The sequence below is a fragment of the Rhipicephalus microplus genome, chromosome 8 (assembly GCF_043290135.1).
Source record: "Rhipicephalus microplus isolate Deutch F79 chromosome 8, USDA_Rmic, whole genome shotgun sequence".
NCBI lineage: Eukaryota > Metazoa > Arthropoda > Arachnida > Ixodida > Ixodidae > Rhipicephalus > Rhipicephalus microplus.
The window spans coordinates 26,533,832-26,555,844 of record NC_134707.1 but is presented as its reverse complement, the minus strand read 5'-3'; the positions used below and the strand labels follow the sequence as shown (position 1 = coordinate 26,555,844).

The 22,013-nt window shown below is 47.3% G+C and overlaps 2 protein-coding genes across 4 annotated transcripts; both read left to right on the top strand.

Annotated features, from left to right (window-relative positions):
- Positions 1 to 5,014: 5,014 nt before the first annotated feature.
- LOC142768886 (uncharacterized) lies at positions 5,015 to 16,943 on the top strand. 3 transcript variants are annotated; one of them, XR_012885517.1, is made up of 2 exons: positions 5,015 to 5,165; positions 16,304 to 16,435. XR_012885517.1 is itself a non-coding variant. In XM_075871362.1 (2 exons), the coding sequence occupies exons 1-2, from the start codon at positions 5,556 to 5,558 to the stop codon at positions 16,801 to 16,803; spliced, it is 519 nt and encodes a 172-aa protein (XP_075727477.1). In that variant the 5' UTR covers positions 5,015 to 5,555; the 3' UTR covers positions 16,804 to 16,943. The 3 variants fall into 3 exon arrangements, 2 of the variants coding, with proteins under 2 accessions (XP_075727477.1, XP_075727476.1); XM_075871362.1 differs by having other exon boundaries at positions 5,015 to 5,574; positions 16,304 to 16,943; XM_075871361.1 differs by lacking the exon at positions 5,015 to 5,165 and adding an exon at positions 12,902 to 14,040 and having other exon boundaries at positions 16,304 to 16,943.
- Positions 16,944 to 18,397: 1,454 nt separating this feature from the next.
- On the top strand, positions 18,398 to 21,307 carry LOC142768885 (uncharacterized). Its single transcript, XM_075871359.1, has 2 exons — positions 18,398 to 19,339; positions 20,535 to 21,307. The coding sequence occupies exons 1-2, from the start codon at positions 18,697 to 18,699 to the stop codon at positions 21,185 to 21,187; spliced, it is 1,296 nt and encodes a 431-aa protein (XP_075727474.1). The 5' UTR covers positions 18,398 to 18,696; the 3' UTR covers positions 21,188 to 21,307.
- Positions 21,308 to 22,013: the final 706 nt, after the last annotated feature.

Genomic DNA, 22,013 nt, shown 5'->3' with positions numbered 1-22,013 from the left:
ACGACTGGCAGAGACCAAGTGGCATCTGGCATCAGAAGCTTGAAAATGATCCCCCCCCCCCCCCCCAAAAAAAATGCGTATTCAGGCCTCTGGGACTGTTTATCGTTGCGCGGTAGACAATGCCACAGGCCACGGGTTTCTATTCCAGCAATCTTTACTGAAGGTGCTCTTTAGAGTAGACCTGTCCTCGCCCCTATGCACGTCTGCCTGTTTTGCTGTCGCTGCTCTGCGCCATTGCCTTAGTGCAATGTCGGTCGACAATGCCACCAGTCACCGCTGCGCAATAATCGAGGCGCCACCGTTTGTCCTTTTAGGGGCGAAGCTCCTTAGGGCGTGGGCTGTGCGTCCCCTGTAGCCTGTATGTAGCCACCTCTAGTTTTGTTCTTGCAGTGTTCACTAGATGGCGGTACCGTCCCCTGTATGTAGCCACCTCTATTTTAGTTCTTGCAGTGTTCACTAGATGGCGACGTCGTCGTCTGCAAAGCCTTGTAGAATGAAGCGTGCGTTGTTTCGTTCGATGCGCGCGCGCGCATGTGTGTGCGTGTGCGTGTGCGCGTGTGCGTGTGCGCGTGCGCGTGTGCGTGTGCGCGTGTGCGTGTGCGTGTGCGTGTGCGCGTGTGCGTGTGCGCGTGCGCGTGTGCGTGTGCGCGTGCGCGTGTGCGTGTGCGTGTGCGTGTGCGTGTGCGCGTGTGCGTGTGCGTGTGCGTGTGCGCGTGTGCGCGTGCGCGTGCGCGTGTGCGCGTGCGCGTGCGCGCGTGCGCGCGTGCGCGTGCGCGTGCGCGTGCGCGCGTGCGCGCGTGCGCGCGTGCGCGTGTGCGCGTGCGCGCGCGTGTGCGCGTGCGCGCGTGCGCGTGCGTGCGCGTGTGCGTGCGTTTGTGCGTGCGCGTGCGTGCGTTTGTGCGTGCGCGTGCGTGCGTTTGTGCGTGCGCGTGCGTGCGTTTGTGCGTGCGCGTGCGTGCGTTTGTGCGTGCGCGTGCGCGTGCGTGTGCGTGCGTGTGCGTGTGTGTGTGTGTGTGTGTGTGTGTGTGTGTGTGTGTGTGTGTGTGTGTGTGTGTGTGTGTGTGTGTGTGTGTGTGTGTGTGTGTGTGTGTGTGCGTGCGCGCGCGCGCGCGTGCGTGCGTGCGTGCGCACAGGGGATGCCACAGGGGATGCGAGATGGGAAAGGGCGGTACTTGGAGTGTTCACTAGATGGACGCACAAACAGATGGACGGACAGACAGACTAGCAGACGGACAGAAGGATGGATAGACGCGCGGACGTACGGTCGGATGGACAAACGAACAGACAGACAGAAGGATGGATGGACGGACGCAAGGACGGACGCATGGACAGATGGACGCACGGACGGGCTGGCGGACGCTTCGCCCCACTCATCATCATTTAATCCGTGGATATGCTGTGATTTTTTTAATCAAACAAAGAATATGAACACACAACTCGTCACTACACCGGAAGTTGCCGCGAGTTTCTCTCCTCTGAAGTGTCACGAGTATTTCCTGACATGAACGACACAGCATTCATTGTGCAGCATCATAAAGCAACGTACAAACTCTCTCGATAGTTTATTTTCGAACTCTTAGACCTACTTCACATTGCACGTATAAATAAATAGACCTATGCATGTTCGCACCATTCTTTTCATTTTTACTCGTGTGCATATGAAATTAATTGAAAATTAGTGACAAAAAAGCAAGGTGTGATTATTTCATTCTTCCAACGGATGAACTCGTCGTAGCAGAGATGATTCACTTTTCCAGAAAAATAAAAGGCGAACCAACTTCCACAATTTTATGATTGTTTTGAAATTCAAAAGAATTCATATCCCCCTTTCTTTATTATTCTGTGCCCCGCTACCTCTGACCAACTGAATCATGCGGCCTTTATGTTCCGCCACCGTAGATGGGAACAGCGTCACACAACTCTAATTGGTAACTGAAAAGTATTCGTTGCCGTCTCCACCTTGTAGTGACAAGCCATCTGCTGTCCGGAGCGTCGCTCTGACAGCGAATTCCCAAGATCAGTGCTATCTGCAGCTGATGACTCACCACTAGATAGCGCTGGTAGAAGCTTTGACAAGCTCCCCTCTGGTCCTTACAGTAATTTTTTTAGGGGCGAAGCTCCTTAGGGCGTGGGCTGTGCGTCCCCTGTAGCCTGTATGTAGCCACCTCTAGTTTAGTTCTTGCAGTGTTCACTAGATGGCGGTACCGTCCCCTGTATGTAGCCACCTCTAGTTTAGTTCTTGCAGTGTTCACTAGATGGCGGTACCGTCCCCTGTATGTAGCCACCTCTAGTTTAGTTCTTGCAGTGTTCACTAGATGGCGGTACCGTCTCCTGTATGTAGCCACCTCTCGTTTAGTTCTTGTAGTGTTTACTAGATGGTGGTACTTGTAGCTGATGATGAAAAGATGCAAGATGTTATAAACTAGAAAGCGGTACTTGTAGTTGATGAAAGACGCGAGATCTTATAAAATAGGAATGATGTCACATATGGCGCGTGTCATTGGTTGAAGGCAATCGTTCGATTTAGTGCGGCGACGTACGCAAGGGGGAGCGATGTAATAAAATCGAGTGGGCAAAATGTACAGAGGATTCATGGTTTACCAGGTTTACCTCCGGAGCTTCGCCCACTCATCATCATTCACTTCGTGGATATGGCGGAATTTTTTTGTCTTCTCAGGGGTGCACCTGTTTCTGGGAACCTCAAGATTTTGATATGTGGGGTTGAACGTCCCGAAACCACCATATGATTATGAGAGACGCCGTAGTGGAGGGCTCCGGAAATTTCGACCACCTGGGGTTCTTTAACGTGCACCCAAGTCTGAGTACACGGGCCTACAACATTTCCACTTCCATCGGAAATGCAGCCGCCGCAACAGGGATTCGAACCCGCGACCTGCGGGTGAGCAGCCGAGTACCTTAGCCACTAGACCACCGCGGCAGGGCTCTGGGAATCTCAAGAACACCAACCAAAATAAGTACAAGAGTCCTTGTCATGGTCATCAGAAGGACGTTTTGTTCAGGGTTGAAAAGCTGCCTTACATCGCAGTAGCAGGGAGGGTGAGAGCTGGTGTTGCATTGGTGATGGAAACGTGTGGGTGTGGCTTAGCGGAGAGAAAGGAGGAAGACAAATGTTCTCGTAAATGGACGCAAGTGAAACTTTGAGTTTGGGTACCCGATGTACTACTTTTTTTTTTCTCTCTTTATCGCATTGCGCAATGCTACCTCCCAAAAGTTTCCTTGCTTTATGTTGGGCATCGGACCGTTAGGCCCCAACCACAAGTTCGCGTTCCAACTCGTCAGCGCCTACATTCGGCGCCACGCCTTCTGGGTATTGCGAACGAGAGAATAAATTTAATATATTAATTGCTTCAACTTCCCTCCTCACACAGACAGCCGAAAAATGAGCCTTCAAGGCAATCAACTAAGGTGAAGTTACCTTAATTGATTGGTATGTGGGGGTTTAACGTCCCAGAACCACCATATGATTATGAGAGACGCCTTAGTGGAGGACTCCGGAAATTTCGACCACCTGGGGTTCTTTAACGTGCACCTAAATCTGAGCACACGGGCCTACAACATTTCCGCCTCCATCGGAAATGCAGCCGCCGCAGCCGGGATTTGAACCCGCGCCCTGCGGGTCAGCAGCCGAGTACCTTAGCCACTAGACCACCGCGGCGGGGCAAGGTGAGGTTACCTTTTGAAGTAACTGAGTTTTACACCCCAAAGACACGACGTGATTATCACGGAGGCCGAAAAGAAGCGCACGGGAAGTTTTGACAACCACGCGTTCTTCAGCATGGACTTAAACTGCATAGACCTCCAGCATTTTTGCCTCCATCGAAATGTGATCGCCATTGACGGGATTCGATTCCGCGACCTTCCGGTCAGCAGTGGATTACCATAAGCACAATATCATGATGGCGGTCGACGTCACCTGACCAGGTGCCCAGAAAGCTTCGCTGCAATGTTCGCTTGCAAAGAAAATGTGCAGTGCTCGGTGAGTCGACAAATGATGTCGAAAACAACATCCCGGTATGACAGCCTACAACATATTGCACGTTAAAACCGGTATGCGGGCTGCGCATTCCACGTGAGGTTTAAGACATTCAGACTGAGATTGAAACGTGAGATGCGATGGCAATCATAGGTGCTTGAAGCAAATGAACTTGCTCTATTATACTTTTTAAAGTTGTCACATAAAGTGGTTTTTTATACTTTGCTTTAAAACCGTAAGTTACTTAAGACTTTAAAGGGGTCGTGAAACAAGTATAAAACTTCCCAGTTGCAATTTTTCCCGCTTTAATAGGATTAAACATACCGATTCGTAAATATTTTGGCATAATGTCCATTCTGTAATTGATGACGCCCGTTTGAAATCGCAGTTTCTTGGGGCTCGTTAGCGACCTTGCGCGACAATCGGCTCTTGTAGGCACTAATATGTGACGTCAGTGAAACGTCAGAGTAAAAGAAGTCACAAACACGGCGTTATTTTTATTTTGATAACAAATAATGACTTATAGAAACCTAGAAAAGAAAAAATATATGACAGAGCAGTTCTTGCGTTTTGAGTTGTATGCTGTACAATTACAATGAGTGATCTGCCGAGCGAGCATTCAACTTTGCAGCCGCGCGGCAACTGCACCGGTCTGGCAGCCGCAGCCAATGGCTTTGCGAGAGCGTGACAAGAGGCGCCAATGGTGAGCGCCCGTGGCAACTTTGTTCCTCGCCGCTCTGATAGCCCCAATCACCCGTGTACTGGTCGATGATCGACGTTGCCAGTGGCATGAAAAATATTAGATTAACATTCTCTGACATGAAACAACTCATGATTGAATGAAGTGATGCTTGAAGTGTGCTGTTTCTGCAAGGCAACATCCGTTTGCGAACCGCCAACAAGATATCGAGCCGTGATGGAAGGCCACTTTGCAGGTAAACAAACAGTAGCCCTGGCTGTCTCGACGAACCAGCCAGCTTGATTCCCAGCTTTGCTCTTTACATCGAGGCCGTTGAGAAAACCAGTTCCACGCGTAAAGCACCATATAAGTGTACAAGCTTTCATCGGGTTGGCGAAAAGAAGCGCTCGACAATCAGCTCACGTTCGAAAACGAGTGGCGCTTCCGAGAACGTCGGTCTTGCAAGGCCTACGCTCGGAGTCGAGGATGAATGTGAGCTGTAGCGATGTTTGTCGATCGCGAAGGAGTATCTTTGTTGGCAATGTTATTAGGCAACACAGCATGAATGCGTGAGGTTGTTTATTTTGTGCCTGATAGGAGCTTGTACAATACGACGTCTTCCGAGTGTGCAAGCTGAGGTGCCGTACGCGTGTGAAGCCTGAGCGCTGATGGCTCGTTCGCCCCCATGTGTCGTGAATCGTCGCACGCCGGATCAGACGCTGAATCGCACTGCGTGTCCAGCGCTTTTTCCTCGCTGCGCTAACCGTGTGCATCGTCTGACAGAGCCGCACGCCCAACTTATACAAAGTGCAAACAACGTTCACTCTCACAAGCTTCCCAGCGAGCCACAGCGCAGAGCAGTGCTTCGAGCTATCACCCGCAATGGCCCCCTATGGCTTGGGTAAGCACGGAGGAGGCTCATGGTAGGAGCTTCCACAGGCGGATGTTTTGACCACGGTCTCGATACGAGTGCTTCAAGGGTGCAGGCTTCTTCGCCGTCGTGGTTGTCGCCGCTGCCTTGCTGTGACGATGACTGATCTCGGAAGTCGCAGAGGTGCGTTGGCATACGGCTCCAAGGCGAAAAGCTGACTCCACTCAAGCAGACGACACTGTATCTAGTCCGGGAGGATTGTATTGGTGTGACAGCACCATACAGTATGATGCTACGAGCCACAGTCAACTAAGACTCAAAACCATCGCTGCGTCGCCAAGCGTTGTCGAAGACAGGGAGACTTTATTGGCTGTCTTAAAGTGACGTCGGCTGCACAGGTGACGGGAACGTGAGCTGGGAAACAGGAATTGTGCTTTTCTAGGTATTCGGTGAGCACATACGATCAAACGAGCCGAGGTATAGTATTGAATGGACTGCCACGATTCCGAAGAACACGTAGTTTAAACTTTTTGGAGAACTTTTCAAGACCATTTGAAGCGGCGTGAGTTTGACTACATCTACTAAAGATAAAACAGAATAGCGCGAAAAAATATAAATGACCCCCGTTACTAAGATGAGCAATAGTGGTGACGTCACTTGGACGAACCATTACTTCATCAAGCGTGTCACACGACTTCACATCACATGTTCCTATGATCTAACACTACTACTTCTTTTCTGATTCAGCCATCTACTGAAAAGTTTCAAGCAATCACCGCATGTATCGATTGCAAAACACGCTTTGTGCATCAAACGAAAAGACAACAGTCGATCAATGTTTTTGTGATTGCACAGTGTGGGCCCATAGCCTTGGTGCTATGAAACACAAAAATATGGATTTCCACATCATCGCCGTTTTTGTATGCCTGTCTTTCGTAGTACCATAAGCGTAGCTCAGCAGAGTTCGTACCTACCAGACTATATATCACACCACGCAATCAGATACATCCGCTGTGCACTGATTCTAGTGTCCAACGTTATCTGCACTGGGTATTGAGCAGTGCTTCCTGCTGGCTCAAGGTTACGTGTTAGATTAGTGTGCCACTCGACAAGATTAATTTTATTTCTACTGGGCAAAGATACGAAGCTGTAATAACCTCATAAAATGTAACCACGTAACTTCATGAATTGACGTTTTCATCACCTGGCATGGAAATCCGTAGGATTTTGTCGATCCGAGTTGCATCACTGTTATGGTTGGGGGGAGGGCGTTGATGTATCTCAGGATATGGGAGAGCAAACGGGGGGGGGGGTAGCAGGCAAGTGACCCTTCTCCGCCCCCCCCGCCCCCCTTTAAGGGGACGCCCGTGTCACCTAGGCACGCATATTTTGGATACCATTGGTGTTCCGACGCTGGTCTGCACCGTATTATTCGGCTCGTGTGACATGTAACGAAGTTTAATCAAATGGAAGGGATTCATCGCAAACACAAAACAGAACAGTTTCGATTTCGTTTTGGCGTTACCATATACTCAACTATGTAAAAAAAATAATCAAAGAGCATCCCACAGAAAGTGGTCTGTCATCGAATAGTGGTGCTGTTAAAAGAACAGATTGTTTTGCGAGTTGGTGATTCACTCTTAGTTAACGAACAACACAATGCACCTGTGCTGTTCATTTGTTCTTAGGCCTATGTTTTTCGAGTGGTTTAACTTGGAACGCTTCTGTCGCAAATGCTAAGCCTGACAAAATGCGGTATTTCCAACAAAGTCTTCCTGACCCTTCGTAAGTGCCACGCTCTTAACGCGCGGTCGATTCACCCTTGGACCTATACCATACTCTTGCGAAATAACGTGCGAGGAGGTCCTTCCGTTGACCACACAGTTCCAATGCCGCTCTAACATTTCTTTTCATGCCGAAATCTGTCGCTGCGGCCCGAGGACAACACCGTCAGTTTTGTGTGTACGGTGCAACTGTGTGTAGTATTTCAGCGATCAGTACTGCGTTCAGGCATTCAGTAGGTGAAGGTCAAAATATAAATCTATAGTATTCGCGCGAGTACGTTGGCTTTCCCTGTAAACTGCGCAGGTAAAGGCGCTGGGGTCGCTCGTCTGCGTTAGAAAGAAACACCGGAACGCTACTTACGAGAGAAGGCTTGAACTCTGAGGACGACAGACAGCCTATCGGTTGTGCAACGATGTTCTCACCCGGAATCCCGCAGACACGTCCTGGCTCCTTTTTTCGCGGTCGCTGTGGCTGCTTGGGAGCTATCATACCACCTTCCTCCGTTCCACTTCGTACGCATAGTCCTCAGTTCGGCGAAGTTCACAGCGGCAATTTCATGCGTGCCGTCTCGCATTGTGTGAAAGTACGCCTTCGTCCATGGAATCAGCGGCGATAGCGAGGCGTTGCTGATCACTGGCAAGTGCGGCTCGTGCGAAACCTTGCAACATGACGTCGTTTCGCAGGAAGCTCGACTGGTTCGAATAATTTAGTTTTAGGGGTAACCGGTAAGGTTTGTTTTTGCGACGCACGATTGTCAAAAAAAGTCGGCCACCCGACCGGTATAGTGTTCGATAGCTGGCTTGCATTAACGTCGAAAGAAACCCCCATGTTGCGTAGGGGGCACGACGTTCGCCATGTTAAAATAATGTTAACGCAGATTCTGTCAATATTAATGCGTGGTCTTTCCTGCCGCGTCAATATCGCGTTCGTGCAGATTAACCACAACTCGTTCGTGATCAAAGCCACCTCCTGAAAGTGCCAGTTCACTTAGAATATACGTCCATGACGTCACTCACAAGATATTCATATCAGTTAGCGAAAGATAGGTTTCTGTGAGTGCGTGGACGCTACGGAGGAAATGACGGGTCGTGTGTATTGATAGTGCAACTGCGTTCTGTGTCGCCGATGCACGTGTATTCAAACGTGTGCCAGGAAGTGGCTGCCTGTGCTATCTTGTTATAAATTTTGTATACGTCGGTATGACGTGTAGTGGGTTCGGGTGGTTCAGTGCTTTACCCTCCCCGTATTCACAAGCGCTCCTCGACTCGACTTTCACCCTTCACTTGACAGAGTTAAGCACTGCGCCGCTGCTCGGCTGAAAATGACGCTGCGCTACTCAAGAATAGCAGCAAATTATCCCTGATAAGCAGTGACTTGGCCTGCCTAGAGATGATGCTCTCATTGGTTTTCTCGTGTGAAGGTGGAGCGTTGAGTGAAGAGGCGTTCTAGAATACGGGGGTTAGTCTCGACAGCGTTTCGAGTATAACCAGCAAAGTCCAAAGCTCAGGTGGGCTATCAGTATATAATCCCGAGATTAAAAAAAAAACATTAGGACTGTGCGTTGCGAGGTTGGCAGTGCAAGCGCGCTTAGAGAATGCATGGCACTTTAAAAAGCCCTAGCCTGCCCAAATTAGCTCAAATTTATGCAAGGGTTTCGGCACTGCATTTTTTTTATCGCGAAAGCTGTTACGAGATTAAAACTGTGGTCACGCGCAGCGCCGTAGTTGTCAGCCGCCGCTGCCGCTGCCGTCAGTGTCTGTAACCATTATCGATCGATTGATTGATTGATTGATTGATTGATTGATTGATTGATTGATTGATTGATTGATTGATTGATTGATTGATTGATTGATTGATTGATTGATTGATCGATCGATCGATCGATCGATCGATCGGTCGGTCGGTCGGTCGGTCGGTCGGTCGGTCGGTCGGTTGGTTGGTATGCGAAGTTTAACATCCCAAAACCACCATATGATTATGAGAGACGCCGTATAGTGGAGGGCTCCGGAAATTTCGACCACCCGGGGTTCTTTAACGTGCACCCGAATCTGAGCACACAGGCCTACACCATTTCCGCCTCCATCGGAAATTTGCCGGGATTTGGACCCGCGACCTGCAGGTCGGCAGCCGAGTACCTTAGCCACTGGACCACCGCGGCGGGGTTTCGTAACCATTATCGCAAAATAATAAAAGCTTAGTATTTAGGACACAGTGGGGCTTGAACCCGGACTCGCAGTGAGCCAGGCCGGTGTTTGGGACTTAGTCTCAAGCAGGCTTGATGTCGGGAAAGTAATCACGTTGTTATGAGTAATAAAGCGTTTTGTACCAGCAAACAAACAACTAGGCGTCACACAATGCGAATAGCGGAACGCGCGGGTCGTGCAATGCTCTAACCCATCATAAAAGCTTGTTTTTGATCACGTATTAACTTTGGTTCATGCCCACTTCAGGCATAATTCTTCATCCTCGTCAGCCACTGCATGAAGAATTGGCACAAAATTGCTTGCAAGTGTTTAGAAGATACAACGCTTCGCAGAAGAATGGCGAGAAACAGCATAGCGAGTGCTCTTCTACTACCCGAAAATTATTACTAATAAGGCCATAGTGGGTACCCAGCACGTGTGCTTGCAGCAGTTACCCAACGCGTGTTTAGAGAAGACTCTGAAAGGCCGCTCTTCTAGCTTTCGCTTTGACTGCGCTGCGCCTTCCGCGCAGGCTTGGCGTTTCTTTTTTTCAGTATATGGAGGAAATGTCACGGAGAGATATCTTACTCGGCCTTTCATTCTCTACATACCAGAGTCAAATAGCCAATGAAATTGTGCTATGTAAAGTTTACCTTTTTCTTGTTGTCTCTTAATGGTAGTAGCCTAACTATGCTAACTATATATTCTTCCCCACTTTTCTTTCTTTCTTCTCTTGTTTTTCAGTATATTTGTCATGCATGTCAAGTCTATGGTTTACTTTTTACAGGCTCTGAAAGTGCTGTGTTACTTTCAGCGCGGATTTCTTATTCGCGCCAAATTAAAGATGCGCTACGTGGCTCCACCTTGTGTAGCCTTTATTTAACGATATTAATAAGGGCACTCTGCCTTAAAGGGCACAAGACTGGACTATGAATTTGAATTTGTTTCTTTCTATAGTAAGGTAAATTTAATCAAAATGGACGATTAAAACACGAGCCAACTTAAAAACAAGGAAAAAATCTTATTTATTTGTGTAGTCTGATGGCACACTACCGTCCCGTTATAACGTAAAGAGGATGCTCCTAGCATTCATCCACGCATCCATCCACTACACTCTACCATAAAGCTCTTATGCGGCTGTATTCGTGCGCAGCGGAGAGAAGTAAAGGACTTGCCGAGTGAGCTTGAACGAACTTGGGTATTTTTTATTCGCTTGTTTTTTTTTCTTTTAGAAGGGGGGAAGTTGCTGTATTGTTTTCTCTCTTTATGAGCTTTCCTTCCGTCTCTCGGTTGCGTTCCACGTGAAGTTAAAATGGAATGCGAGGCTGAATCTGAAATCTGGCCCAATCACAAAGCAGCGTAAAAAAAGCTGCTTTGCTTCGCAACTACGTTTGTGCTAGTAGCCGAAACGTCTTCTTCGTAGCTAACCGTCCCGTTCAACGCTCGCAGGAATTTTGCTGTACTTGCGCGAGTAACCATGGCTGCTTCTACACGAAGGGCTGCCCAATAAACTTGTGTCGTTCAGCTGCGTCACGTCGATCAGGAATAAGCCAGTTTATATATGTGATAAGCGTGACATCGTGGTTGGTGCGAAACTTCATAGCGAAGCAAGCGAATCGATATATTAGAAGTTAATCGGCTAGCTTTAACTGGTTCTTCGAGGCACTAACTACGTTAGTGTAGACCAGACCAAGCTCTGTCTGTTTTTTCTTTTTTGTGTGTGTGGCAGGAGTGAATGAATGAATTCTCGACACCGGATTTCTTCTCGTGTGCTGGGTAACACTGCCTCTGCCTAGTTCATTATCCAAAAGAGCATCCTGACTGTGCGTGCAGTGCCGATCGGCCACATAGAGTGTTTGTGCACTGCTCTTCTCCGTTTATTTATGATTTCATGGAAACTCAACACAATCGAAGTTATTCTGGGATAGAAGTGCTGCGTGAACCCAAGCCCAACGATCCGATTGTCCGAAGTGTTCCCTCTGCAGCATTCTGTACAAAAATGTATATAAGTCGACAAGACAAACAAATCATTCATTACCACGTTGAAGAATAATTAGGCACTTTTTGAAATGTGAGCTAATAAGCACATTAAGAAACACTTCTTTCATCCGTGAAGCTGCATACATGCCCACCAGTACTTAAGGCCTGATTAAAAACTTCAAGTAGATTTAAAAGAAAGTCTGCCAGATAACATGAAATAAAAGTTTTCTTGCTCTTCAACATCACTTGACAAATGATGTCAGATAATAAGTTTACCTCGTTTCTTGAACGTAATTTTAGCGAAGTAAGATTGAGGTCACAGAATTTCGCTACAATCGCTTTATTACACGCTGAGGAAGTATGGTCCTATTTCAGGTAGTATTAGGCAAGATTGTAGCCTTCAAAACCTCCATCTTGGATTGTTTGCCTTCGCAGTACATCCGCAAGAAAGGTCTTCTCTTAGTCATTCACGGCGAAGGCCTTCATAAGCTTATCTTGTTATCTTGGACGTCAAACATAGACAAGCTAATCGACAGCGAGAATTCTCGATAGGGTAAGCAAGAAATGATTGTACAAAGGCACTGGAAAAGTCTTCTGCAGCTAGTAAACAGATGGTGAGATGGTCTAACAAAATTTGTTTCCTTGGAAAAGATAATTAACCGGAGTGTTCGGTCAGTCTAAGAAGGTGTAAATGTTGCTTCGTGGCGTAGAAGTAAATCTGAACTAAAGTCTCCAGATTTTTCACCTTTACATAGAAGCTGTCATGTAATGTAAATAGAAGCTGTAACTGATAAATTGCGCTGCTGAACATGTGGATTAAGTTCTGATTCCCAGCATGGAGGAAGGACACAGTGAGGAGGGAGGATTGCGAAATGTCAAGATAAGAAATGAAAATGCAAAGAATGCACGAAGAAAGAAAAAAAGAAAGAGATAAAAATAAAGGAAGGAAGGAAGGAAGGAAGGAAGGAAGGAAGGAAGGAAGGAAGGAAGGAAGGAAGGAAGGAAGGAAGGAAGGAAGGAAGGAAGGAAGGAAGGAAGGAAGGAAGGAAGGAAGGAAGGAAGGAAGGAAGGAAGGAAGGAAGGAAGGAACGAACGAACGAACGAAGGAACGAAGGAAGGAAGGAAGGAAGGAAGGAAGGAAGCAAGGAAGGAAGGAAGGAAGGAAGGAAGGAAGGAAGGAAGGAAGGAAGGAAGGAAGGAAGGAAGGAAGGAAGGAAGGAAGGAAGGAAGGAAGGAAGGAAGGAAGGAAGGAAGGAAGTCTCTGGAAGCTGTGGCACACAGCCACGCTGGGGGATAACGTCAGTAATACATATATGCACCACCTTTTTTTTTTCTTCAGAGTCTGTGGCACTGACTTTCTTCAAAAATATTGTCAGACATTCCCTGATGTGATTCGAAATTTCGCCCAACAGTGCGCAAGAAAAATATCTAAAATAAATGTGGCACATTACATAGGGTTAATTCTAATGGCATATTTATTGGCCTATCCTACGTAATGGGTAACCAAGAAGAAATGAGAGGCGGGCAACGATTTATCCATAGAGGGTCCGACCCATGCACCCGAATACAAGAAGAAAAAGAAGAGCATTGCGTCGCGTAAGGAACGAGATGCGAACTCCCGAAGAAGTCACGAAAAAGGCGAGTGGAATCCCGCACAAGGCCCCTTGTGATAGTCCCACGCATTCGAAACGTCATCCGAAAAGAAGCGGGCGTAAGAAGGCCGCGAAAAGCCAGAAATCTTCGCGTAAAGCCTCTCCAAGAGAGCGACGCAGCCATGGAACTACCGGAATGGACGACGGCCACGCGAAGACTGTTGAAGTGGAAGCGACGAGGCAGACTGCCAGCGCCAATCTTTCCGCCATGTCATCCACGAAAGCGCCGACCCTCAATAACGATTCGCCTTCCCAACAGCATCATGGCAGTCGGTGTAACAGCAGCCTCGGAACGTCGAGAGTTACCTCGAAAACTGAAGCAAGGGCCAGTGCGACATCTTTGGTAAGCCAGAGAGACAAACTGCCGCCTACTCAGCTGAACCCACTGACCGAGGCCTTGAAGCCAAGTAATTCAAAGAACGCACAACTAGTTTCGAGCGATGTCAAGGGCTCTCGAGGAGAAGACTGCACCAGGCCCTGTAAAGAGGCACGGGACTCCAAGGCGGACAACTCGTGCAGACTGCGGCACCTTGCCAGTCTCAAGAACCACCATGAACCACGCGGTCCTTCCAAGGCGGCGTATTCTGATGAGCGATATCTTCCGGGTATCGTGGCCCCCAGCGTTACGTTGGATTCCGAGCGCGATCAGCAGTTTCCGAAACTGCAACTTTCTCTCACCAAGATTATACATGACGACCTCCCGTCTGCGGAGGCGAGTAAAGCGACCACTCCCAGTGGGCTCCGACAGGCCCAAGAGAGTCCTAGCACTCCCTCGCAGAGAAAAAGCCTTTTCGGGGAATTCGGCAGCCAGGACGCGACTGTTGTCTCGAAATCGAAGTCCTTCCTGGCCTTTTGGAGACTAGCTTCCTCAGACGGCTACAGCGTCGATTCACCACGTGAGTGACATACGCGTCTAAACAGCCCGCCTGACACAGAACTGATTATCTACATGCACACCTATATAGAACATATAGGTATATATAACATTACCCTACAAGACATGCACGTCTTAAACGGTGATTCGTTTTTGAACCTTTCTCAATTTTGTTTACTACTGCGGCTGCTGTTTAACTGCATAAATTGGTCCCACTTAAAGTTTGGATAATGTTGCCAGACACCTAGTACCATCATGTCTATTGTGGTTTTGTTGATAAGCTGTTTCTACAAACCACTTATCTACACCTTCTTCCGAATGAACGGCGACTCAATACTATATGCTTCAGCCTTGGCGATTCAACACTGCAGCCCTTTTTCAGTCAGGATACTAATGCATTTTTCGAAGTGCGTCATTATTACACATGTGATTAAAGCAGCCCATTAAACTCTCACTAGTTTTTGCTGAAAGGGTTACAGGTGGTTCCTACAAGTGGTCGCGAAGTGTAATCAATTTCGGTTTTTCTTGTTGTACGAGGGGCCCATATTATGTTGCTTTTAGCTAAGGTGAATACGTTCTTGTTCGTTGTCTTTGAGCTCATTCGTTTACACTGTAGTAGGGTCCCAAGGACTCCTTATCAGTCGCCCGAAACCCATCAAAGGCAAAATTCGTCCTCCCAGACGACCAGTCAGCTGTTCAAACGAAATGATGAGCATCATCACTCTAATCAACACACATTTCAAGACTTGTGGTGATGATAATGATGATTACACCAAATTGTTTTCGCCTTCGGGTCCTTGTAGAAGAACAATCAGGTTACAGCAAAGTTGAGTTGTAATGTGCCATTTCGAGAGTCATCGTTTCATCCAGAGAATGAGCACCAGGCCGGTGATGTTTCCTCGGTGCGCCGTAAATGGTGGTCGTAGGGATGTTTTACATGCACAGAATTTTACATTTTAGGCTTTCATGGTAGGGTAAACCCCAAAAAATCAAATTAGAAATTTCTACCCCTAAAAATTTACTGCATTTTGAGGAATAAACCTGCGAAGACCCGACGTCGAGCAGCCGCTGCAAGCGATTTAAATGCTGCGCCAAAGTTCACCGCTCGCCCTTTCGCGCAAGCAGTATGTGCACACAGAACTTCGTCCCTCTCAAATTGAGCGTATTATAAATTTTTATACTTCAGTGTACCTCTTCTACGAAGAAATGTTGAACTGGTTTCGATGAAACATTGCATGCATCCCTTACAACACATTAGGCACAATCTGAGCTAAAACATTACTGATCTCCGCAAAAGTGAATTAGTTAAAAAAGTCACACATAGTGATAAGCCTTCTTCCTGGCGTTTTGCTCTGTGTAATTTTATTTTCTTCTCATAAACTACATAAAACTGCACTCTTATTTTATTTCAGATATAACCTACGTGTGTCTACAATATTACTGCGGAATGTTATTACATTCTTTCTGGTGGATGTAAAGAAGAAGTACTCTGAATAAGTGAACTAACTCTAAAATTTTGGACTGCGCCATCGGAAAGATAAGCAATCTAGGCATAAAAAAGCAGCACGCACTAACAAGTGGCCTTCTTTATAAGCACATGAAGTTTTATCAGAATACTTGCGGCAGTTTCTAAAAGATTGCGTAATAAGGGCTAATAAGTGATTACAAAGGGAAACTTAGAGCATATTCATTTTTCGTACGAATTCCGGCCGTCCACGTTGGCCACCGCCCAACCTATGGAGGCCCGAGACCTCCCTAGCAGTTTTACAGCAGTCTTGCTACTTCCTCTTTCTACGGTTATACTTCTTGCCAATTTCGCCTTCAGCAGTTCCGTGGTCCCCAAGAGTTGTTAGTGACGCAGAACGACGCAAAGGTGGGATAGTTCGTTAGGGTTGATAACGAATTGTATTTTCTCGTTGGTGTATTTGTCCTAACGCTGCCCCATACAATTATCTTAGTGACACGTTGAAAATGTGGCCAAGCGTCCACGCAGCTGCACGCGCAGGGTAGGCGGCCTACAGCAGGGACAATCATGTTTCATTTCGTTGCATCACGATCGCGGGAGATTGTCAAATTAACAGCACCGATGGGTCACCCCGTTTCTCTAAACGCTACCATGATTTCATATTGATATTTAGCACCATTCGTGTCTACATGGACACCCACTACTCCAAAATACACATTTCCTATTTGATGAGGCATTTAAATCTTTCATCTTGATAAACATGCATGGCCTTTCTAACATGGTCTTTCTAATTAACATTCCTAGGTTGTTTTCATTACAGGATGGGAGAAGTCCAAGAAACAGGGACAGTTCGTACGCCCTGCCGGGTACACGGATGAGAGTCGCTTGTCGAAGGTCAGTCGTACGACGCTGTTTGTCGTCCTCTTGGTTCCGTGTGTGGTCATCGGCCTCGTTGTCCTGGTTGTGATCCGCGCCCACCCAAAGAGTCCTCAAGTGAGGCGCGCGCTGTGGATCGACCAGCTCGTCGAGGCCTGTGTCACCGTGGACTGTTACAGCGCCGTGTGGGAACTGAGCTCCTCTGTCAACCTGTCCGAGGACCCTTGCAAAGATTTCTACGGCTTTGCTTGCGGTCGATGGGCGAACCCGTCTTCTATGGCTGCGAATGACGCGAAGCGCCACGACAGCTACATGGCTATTCAGCGACGGGCCTACGTCACCGCAGTGAACGCCATCTTGTTGAAGGCGCGGAGTCACGTGTCGCCTACGATGTCTGGAGACATCACGCGGCACATAGCCGGCGTTTACAGGTCAGGTTACTGAAGCCTACTGTGGTTAGACTGGAAACAGTAAAATAGAAGCGCAAAACTTCTCTTTAGGCAAATGGTGGTACCCATCGCGAACTACGCTGATGAATTACGAACTACGCTATCTTTATCAGTTTATTAAACAAGCTTTCTCAACCAACTGTCCTCTCCACTGATTGATCGGCTTAGAAGAAAACGATACTATGTATCTAGATTATGCTTTTGCAGGTCATGGCGTTCTACTCCAGCTAACCTCGGAAGTGTGAAATATGAGTGGCGGGAGACCTAGGAGGCAATATATTGGTTCTATGACACTTACAGCTGGGCGAGTTGGATCATACTTGGAAGGTGGCAGGTGTTTTTAGTGCGCATCATAGATACCTTCAAACATATTCGAATTCAAATAATATTCAGATATATAAAAAACATGGCTTACTTCCTATATAGAAATCGCTGTAATACGAAAGTGAAACGTGTGTTTACAGAGGTAGTTAAGCATTTATTGTGCATTGTATTTCAGCAACAGCAACACATTACAAAAACACGTTAACAACGGCAAGGAGCACGAAACATGCCGCGCACACCTCAAGAAGAAAGCACGCTTGAAATTGGCGTATACAGGAAGAGCTCTGACTAACTGTCACAGCTCGCCACCTAAAGTGCGCTGTTTAAAACAGAAAAGTGCACGAAACGAGTACACAAGTATACGGAGAAGCGTGAACAACTGTCTCAATTTTGACTTCGTCATGTGTCAGCAGCACGCTCCTTTAGTAAACGCGGCCGCGGCAGCGTACGAAGTGACCCGAATTACTAGTCTTATACGCGCGCAGGAAGAGAACGTGCCATGGAGGCGGCGACTTGTGGAGGTGACGACCTTTAAAGCGGGCCAAACGCGAGCCTGTCACGCCATCTCGCCACTGATAAAGAAAACGCGTAAGAGTTTCGAAGGTCTGAGGACTTCCACAAGCTCTGTGGAGTGCCGTTAACATTCCAGGCAGCGGACGCTTTGTGGCGTAGTGTTCAGCGCCGAGCGCTGAGAATTGAGAGGTTGCCGACTCGAATATGCGTGACAGATGCTTTATTTACAGCTTTTCCTTGCGATCTCTCAGTACACATTTTTCAACGTCACTTCCGTGACAGAAGTATGTCAGCAGAGCCGTGGTGAGCCCTGGCATAAAACAATTTCGTTTTAAAATTAACGAAGGTGATGAGTGCCAGCTTATGAGACACAGAAAAGCCTGATTCATTTTTTAAATACTTCAAGAAAGGTTGTCATGTGAGTGATATGAAACTACTTAACAGGACAAGCCAGAGTGATGGCAATACCCTTTCAAGTGATGTGATGTAGCATCAGAAATTCTACAATAGGGTACCTGCATCCTTATTCTGTTAGATGGAATTTCTTTTTTCATCTTGAATCTAAGACTGCTCAGTGCTCTGCTACACTGTGAAACATTCGTTGCAGCTGAATTTCAGATGTAATATATTTAGAAGTTCAGTTGAATGTATTGCGATGAGTATAAAGCATCTTAACTTAGTATGCTATCCCCGCTCCCTCCATTGAATACCCTCGTAGAAAAAATTTATTTCATGTACATACGCATCTAGTGTCACCAAGCGGTAAATTTTTGCAGTGGCGCACCAAACACATGGCGTATTATAACTAAAAACTCGCAGGTCCTGCCTGAAGTTTTTTCACGAACAGCCGGTGAACATAAGCGAGGCCCTGCGTGCGTCGGGTATTCAACCTTCAAACTGGACGGAGGTCACGACCTTCAAGGAGCTCCTCGCGCTCGCTGTAAAGCACGTACTGTTCTACAACGCAACGTCCGCCATAAACCTGCGCTGGGTGCGTGATTCCAGCAATACCACGTCTGCAGGAATCGTCCAGGTATCCCCGGGTACGTCGATGGCACAGCGCATGGGGAGTTCCTCGCGAAGGTCCCTCGTCAGCCGAGTATTGCCCATCGTAGAGAAGGACCCCACGATGGACCGTGTGGACGCGATAGAAAGCATCGACGATGACTTGGCAGCGTCTACGTCCAATGTATGCTCGCGTACGCGTATCACCGAGGTACACCTAGACGAGCTTGACACTCCGCAAACCCACTGGTCTAGCATCCTCGGCGAGTACGTCAAGCTAACCGGTGCAGGAGGGCCGCCTTCGAAGGTACGAGTCGTCAATCTACCAGACGTACGAGCCCTTCTGAATGTTCTCGAGAATTCTAGCCTCCCGGAGCTGACCATTTACCTGATGCTTGTTCCTCTATCGGAGTTCTTCATACTGGAAGGCAAAGTCCATCATCTGGAGTCCGCTTCGGTTGACGGCACTCAAGATAGTGTTGCCATGACGTGCGTGCGCGCATTGGAGCTGCTTTTCGGTGGCCATTACTGCCACTGGCTCTGGACTCACGTGCACTCTCCGGCCACCCGCAGTGACGTGCGCCGCATGTGGGAACAGGTGTGGCAGGAGACGCACCGCCTAATCAACTTCCGAAGGGAAATACTCGTGGACCATAATGCGTCAGCGCCACCTGTTGAGAACGACGCATGTGAGCAATTGCTTGTTCTTAACCACGTCTTACAGCAAACGTGAATGGGGTTAGGTTTTCGCTTACCCTGTGCATTGATAAAAAAATGCCCAGAACAGTCATTTTTGTCGGAACAAACGCAACTAATGCACTTCTTTGAGACTAGAAAAGAGGACGTGGCCTCAAGTGAACATGTAGACGTACGATTTCCCCTAAATACCTGAATGGTGGGACCAATTTTGCCGCAGAACCAGATCACTTCAATAAAAAGTGAGTGCCCTGCCACAAAGATGAAGTTTCTTATATAAACAAAGGAGTTGCTTATCTACTACAGCGCATGTTATTTTGAGACCAGTCTTGGCCACTTCTTACTAAATATTATTCGTCATGCACACGACACGCACCCCGATCACTCAGTGTATATGATTATGCTCAATTATTCGCTCAATAGATTCCATGATATACAATCTCAGAATAGTCATATATATTACACCTGACCAACAGCTTCGCTGGATTTGGTTTTCCCAGTTGTGGAGTTGTTACGAGTATCTTAAAATGTGATAACATAGTCCCACGTGTAATGAACGCGGTCAGCTGTATGAGCAGTGAACTGAACAACGCGCGCCTATGCTGTGGTAGCCAGACCTTGTAAATTCACTTGCCCAATACCAGCACTGCTTATCAATTGGAAGCTTTGGCTAGATTCGCTAATGTTATATAGTTAACTCTAAGTTATCACCAATGCTCTAGTGTTGTTATACTTCAGGTGTTAATTTTGGCAAGTGTTGGATAAGTCATGCTAAATGACAGTAAACATCAGGAAATACAGCGAATGCATTGTTCAAAGAGTCATAGGCTTTTGAGCAATGCGATGGTTCATCGTACCACTACTCCTCTCTATTATGTCAAGTGTAAGGCTGACTTTGCGCCCCCTCCCAAGGGTCACAGTGCTCTCTCTCTCTATCATATCAATATATGGAATCGACTTTGCACCCCCCCCCCCTCCTTTTCAAGGAGTGTGTCCCTGCATCCTCCGTGGGCACGCCTATGCAAGGAGCTGTGTACTCCCTGTTTAGTATAAATTCAATGATGCTTCAAGATCACGTTCTCTTGCGTTTTCGCGGCAATACTCGGTTCGTAGCACCAAAATGTCTTTTTTACGGATACAACAGAGTGAACACCTGCGCGGACTAAGACTCTTTGTCTCGCCTAACAGGTCAACCTGGCTTCTTGAGTCCCACCTCGCACCAATCAAGAGAGCTCACTGTCTTGCCATCGCAATACAGCGGCGACTTCGTGTCGAACGTGATCCTGTTTTCGCAGAAGTCCTCCAAGGGAAGAAGGGGATGCCAGCCTTTCCTAAGTCCCAAGTCGCTTGACATGAAGTGGAGCGACCGGGAAACTTTCTTCCGGCTCCTGGTTCCCGACTTTTACCACAACGATGCGACGGAAGTAGCCGTCAACTACGCGACGCTGGGCTTCTTCCTGAGTAAATCCGCGATTAGAGCGCAGCTACCGAGCAACTGGAACTGGACCGTGTACGGCTCGTGCTTGGTTGGATACGTGCGTAGTCGGCTAGGCCTGGTGCCACCGGTCGAGCGGTGGCGTCTGCTCGTACAGCGACAATGGGCCACCCAGGTGGCGCTGCGAGCGGCTGCGCTGCAAGATGATCGAGTTAACATCAGCGATGTAATGAAGAGGCTGTTTTTACTTCGACTGCAGCACACGTGCTGCTCTCTAGCGGACCGGGACGACGCTAGTGATAGCGATATACTGCAGACAACTTGCAATGTGGTCACTATGAGTGTTCCGCAGTTTGCCGACGCCTTTGAATGCCAGAACTTGCCACAATTAGATTGCGATTCCTGACATTTTGAAGGGCATTGTTGTTGGTCGCTTCTGTTGCACCTTTTTAGCCCTGCTCTACCGGTTCATGTATATTGTTTATTATAATGACTCTACTATAATAATGACTTTGTTTCTTATAATGACACACGTTTTTTTTTTGCTGTTTGGACACATTATTGAATCACCTTTGCGTGTTCGTATTGTCTCGTTTATTTAATCAAAAGACGCGTGAAGTGCATTGATGCGTTTTATTAGTACATTCGTTTCTAGTGCTGACCGTTTTTTCAACATATGTGGAATTCTTATAAGATATTTACAGGTCTGCTTTTCTTGTTGAAAGCCTTCGTACTGATAATGAAATTATTGCTAAGGCACTGAAGTAATTTGTTGTGTGTTTTCAAAACAGTGATTGTCTTGAAGACATATCTTCAAAGAATAGAGCAATTTCTGTTTTTGGCGCATGTAAACAAAGTCAGCCGTATAGTTCGGTCTGATGACGTAGATTTATTGGTGTGCAGAAATCACTAATTGTCTTTCAAAGACACTGAAATACGGGAAAGGTGACGAATAATAAGCGACAGTGTAGGTGACGTCACGCTAGCGGTATCCTTAACTCGGAGCAAGATTATAATTTTTCACCCGTAGTATTTGTATAACCGGGGCTTTAATAAAAGTACAGGCAACGAATATCTTGTATGCAGCCTATTTGGTTTATGTTCAGGAAACTCAGCCTAATAACCACAAGATTATCTTCGACACTTTAGGAAGCTTGACTAAAACTTAACTTCTTTGGCAAAAACAGGATAACAGCGCTTTGAGCGGTGGTCCGTGCACTGGTGCACATTAA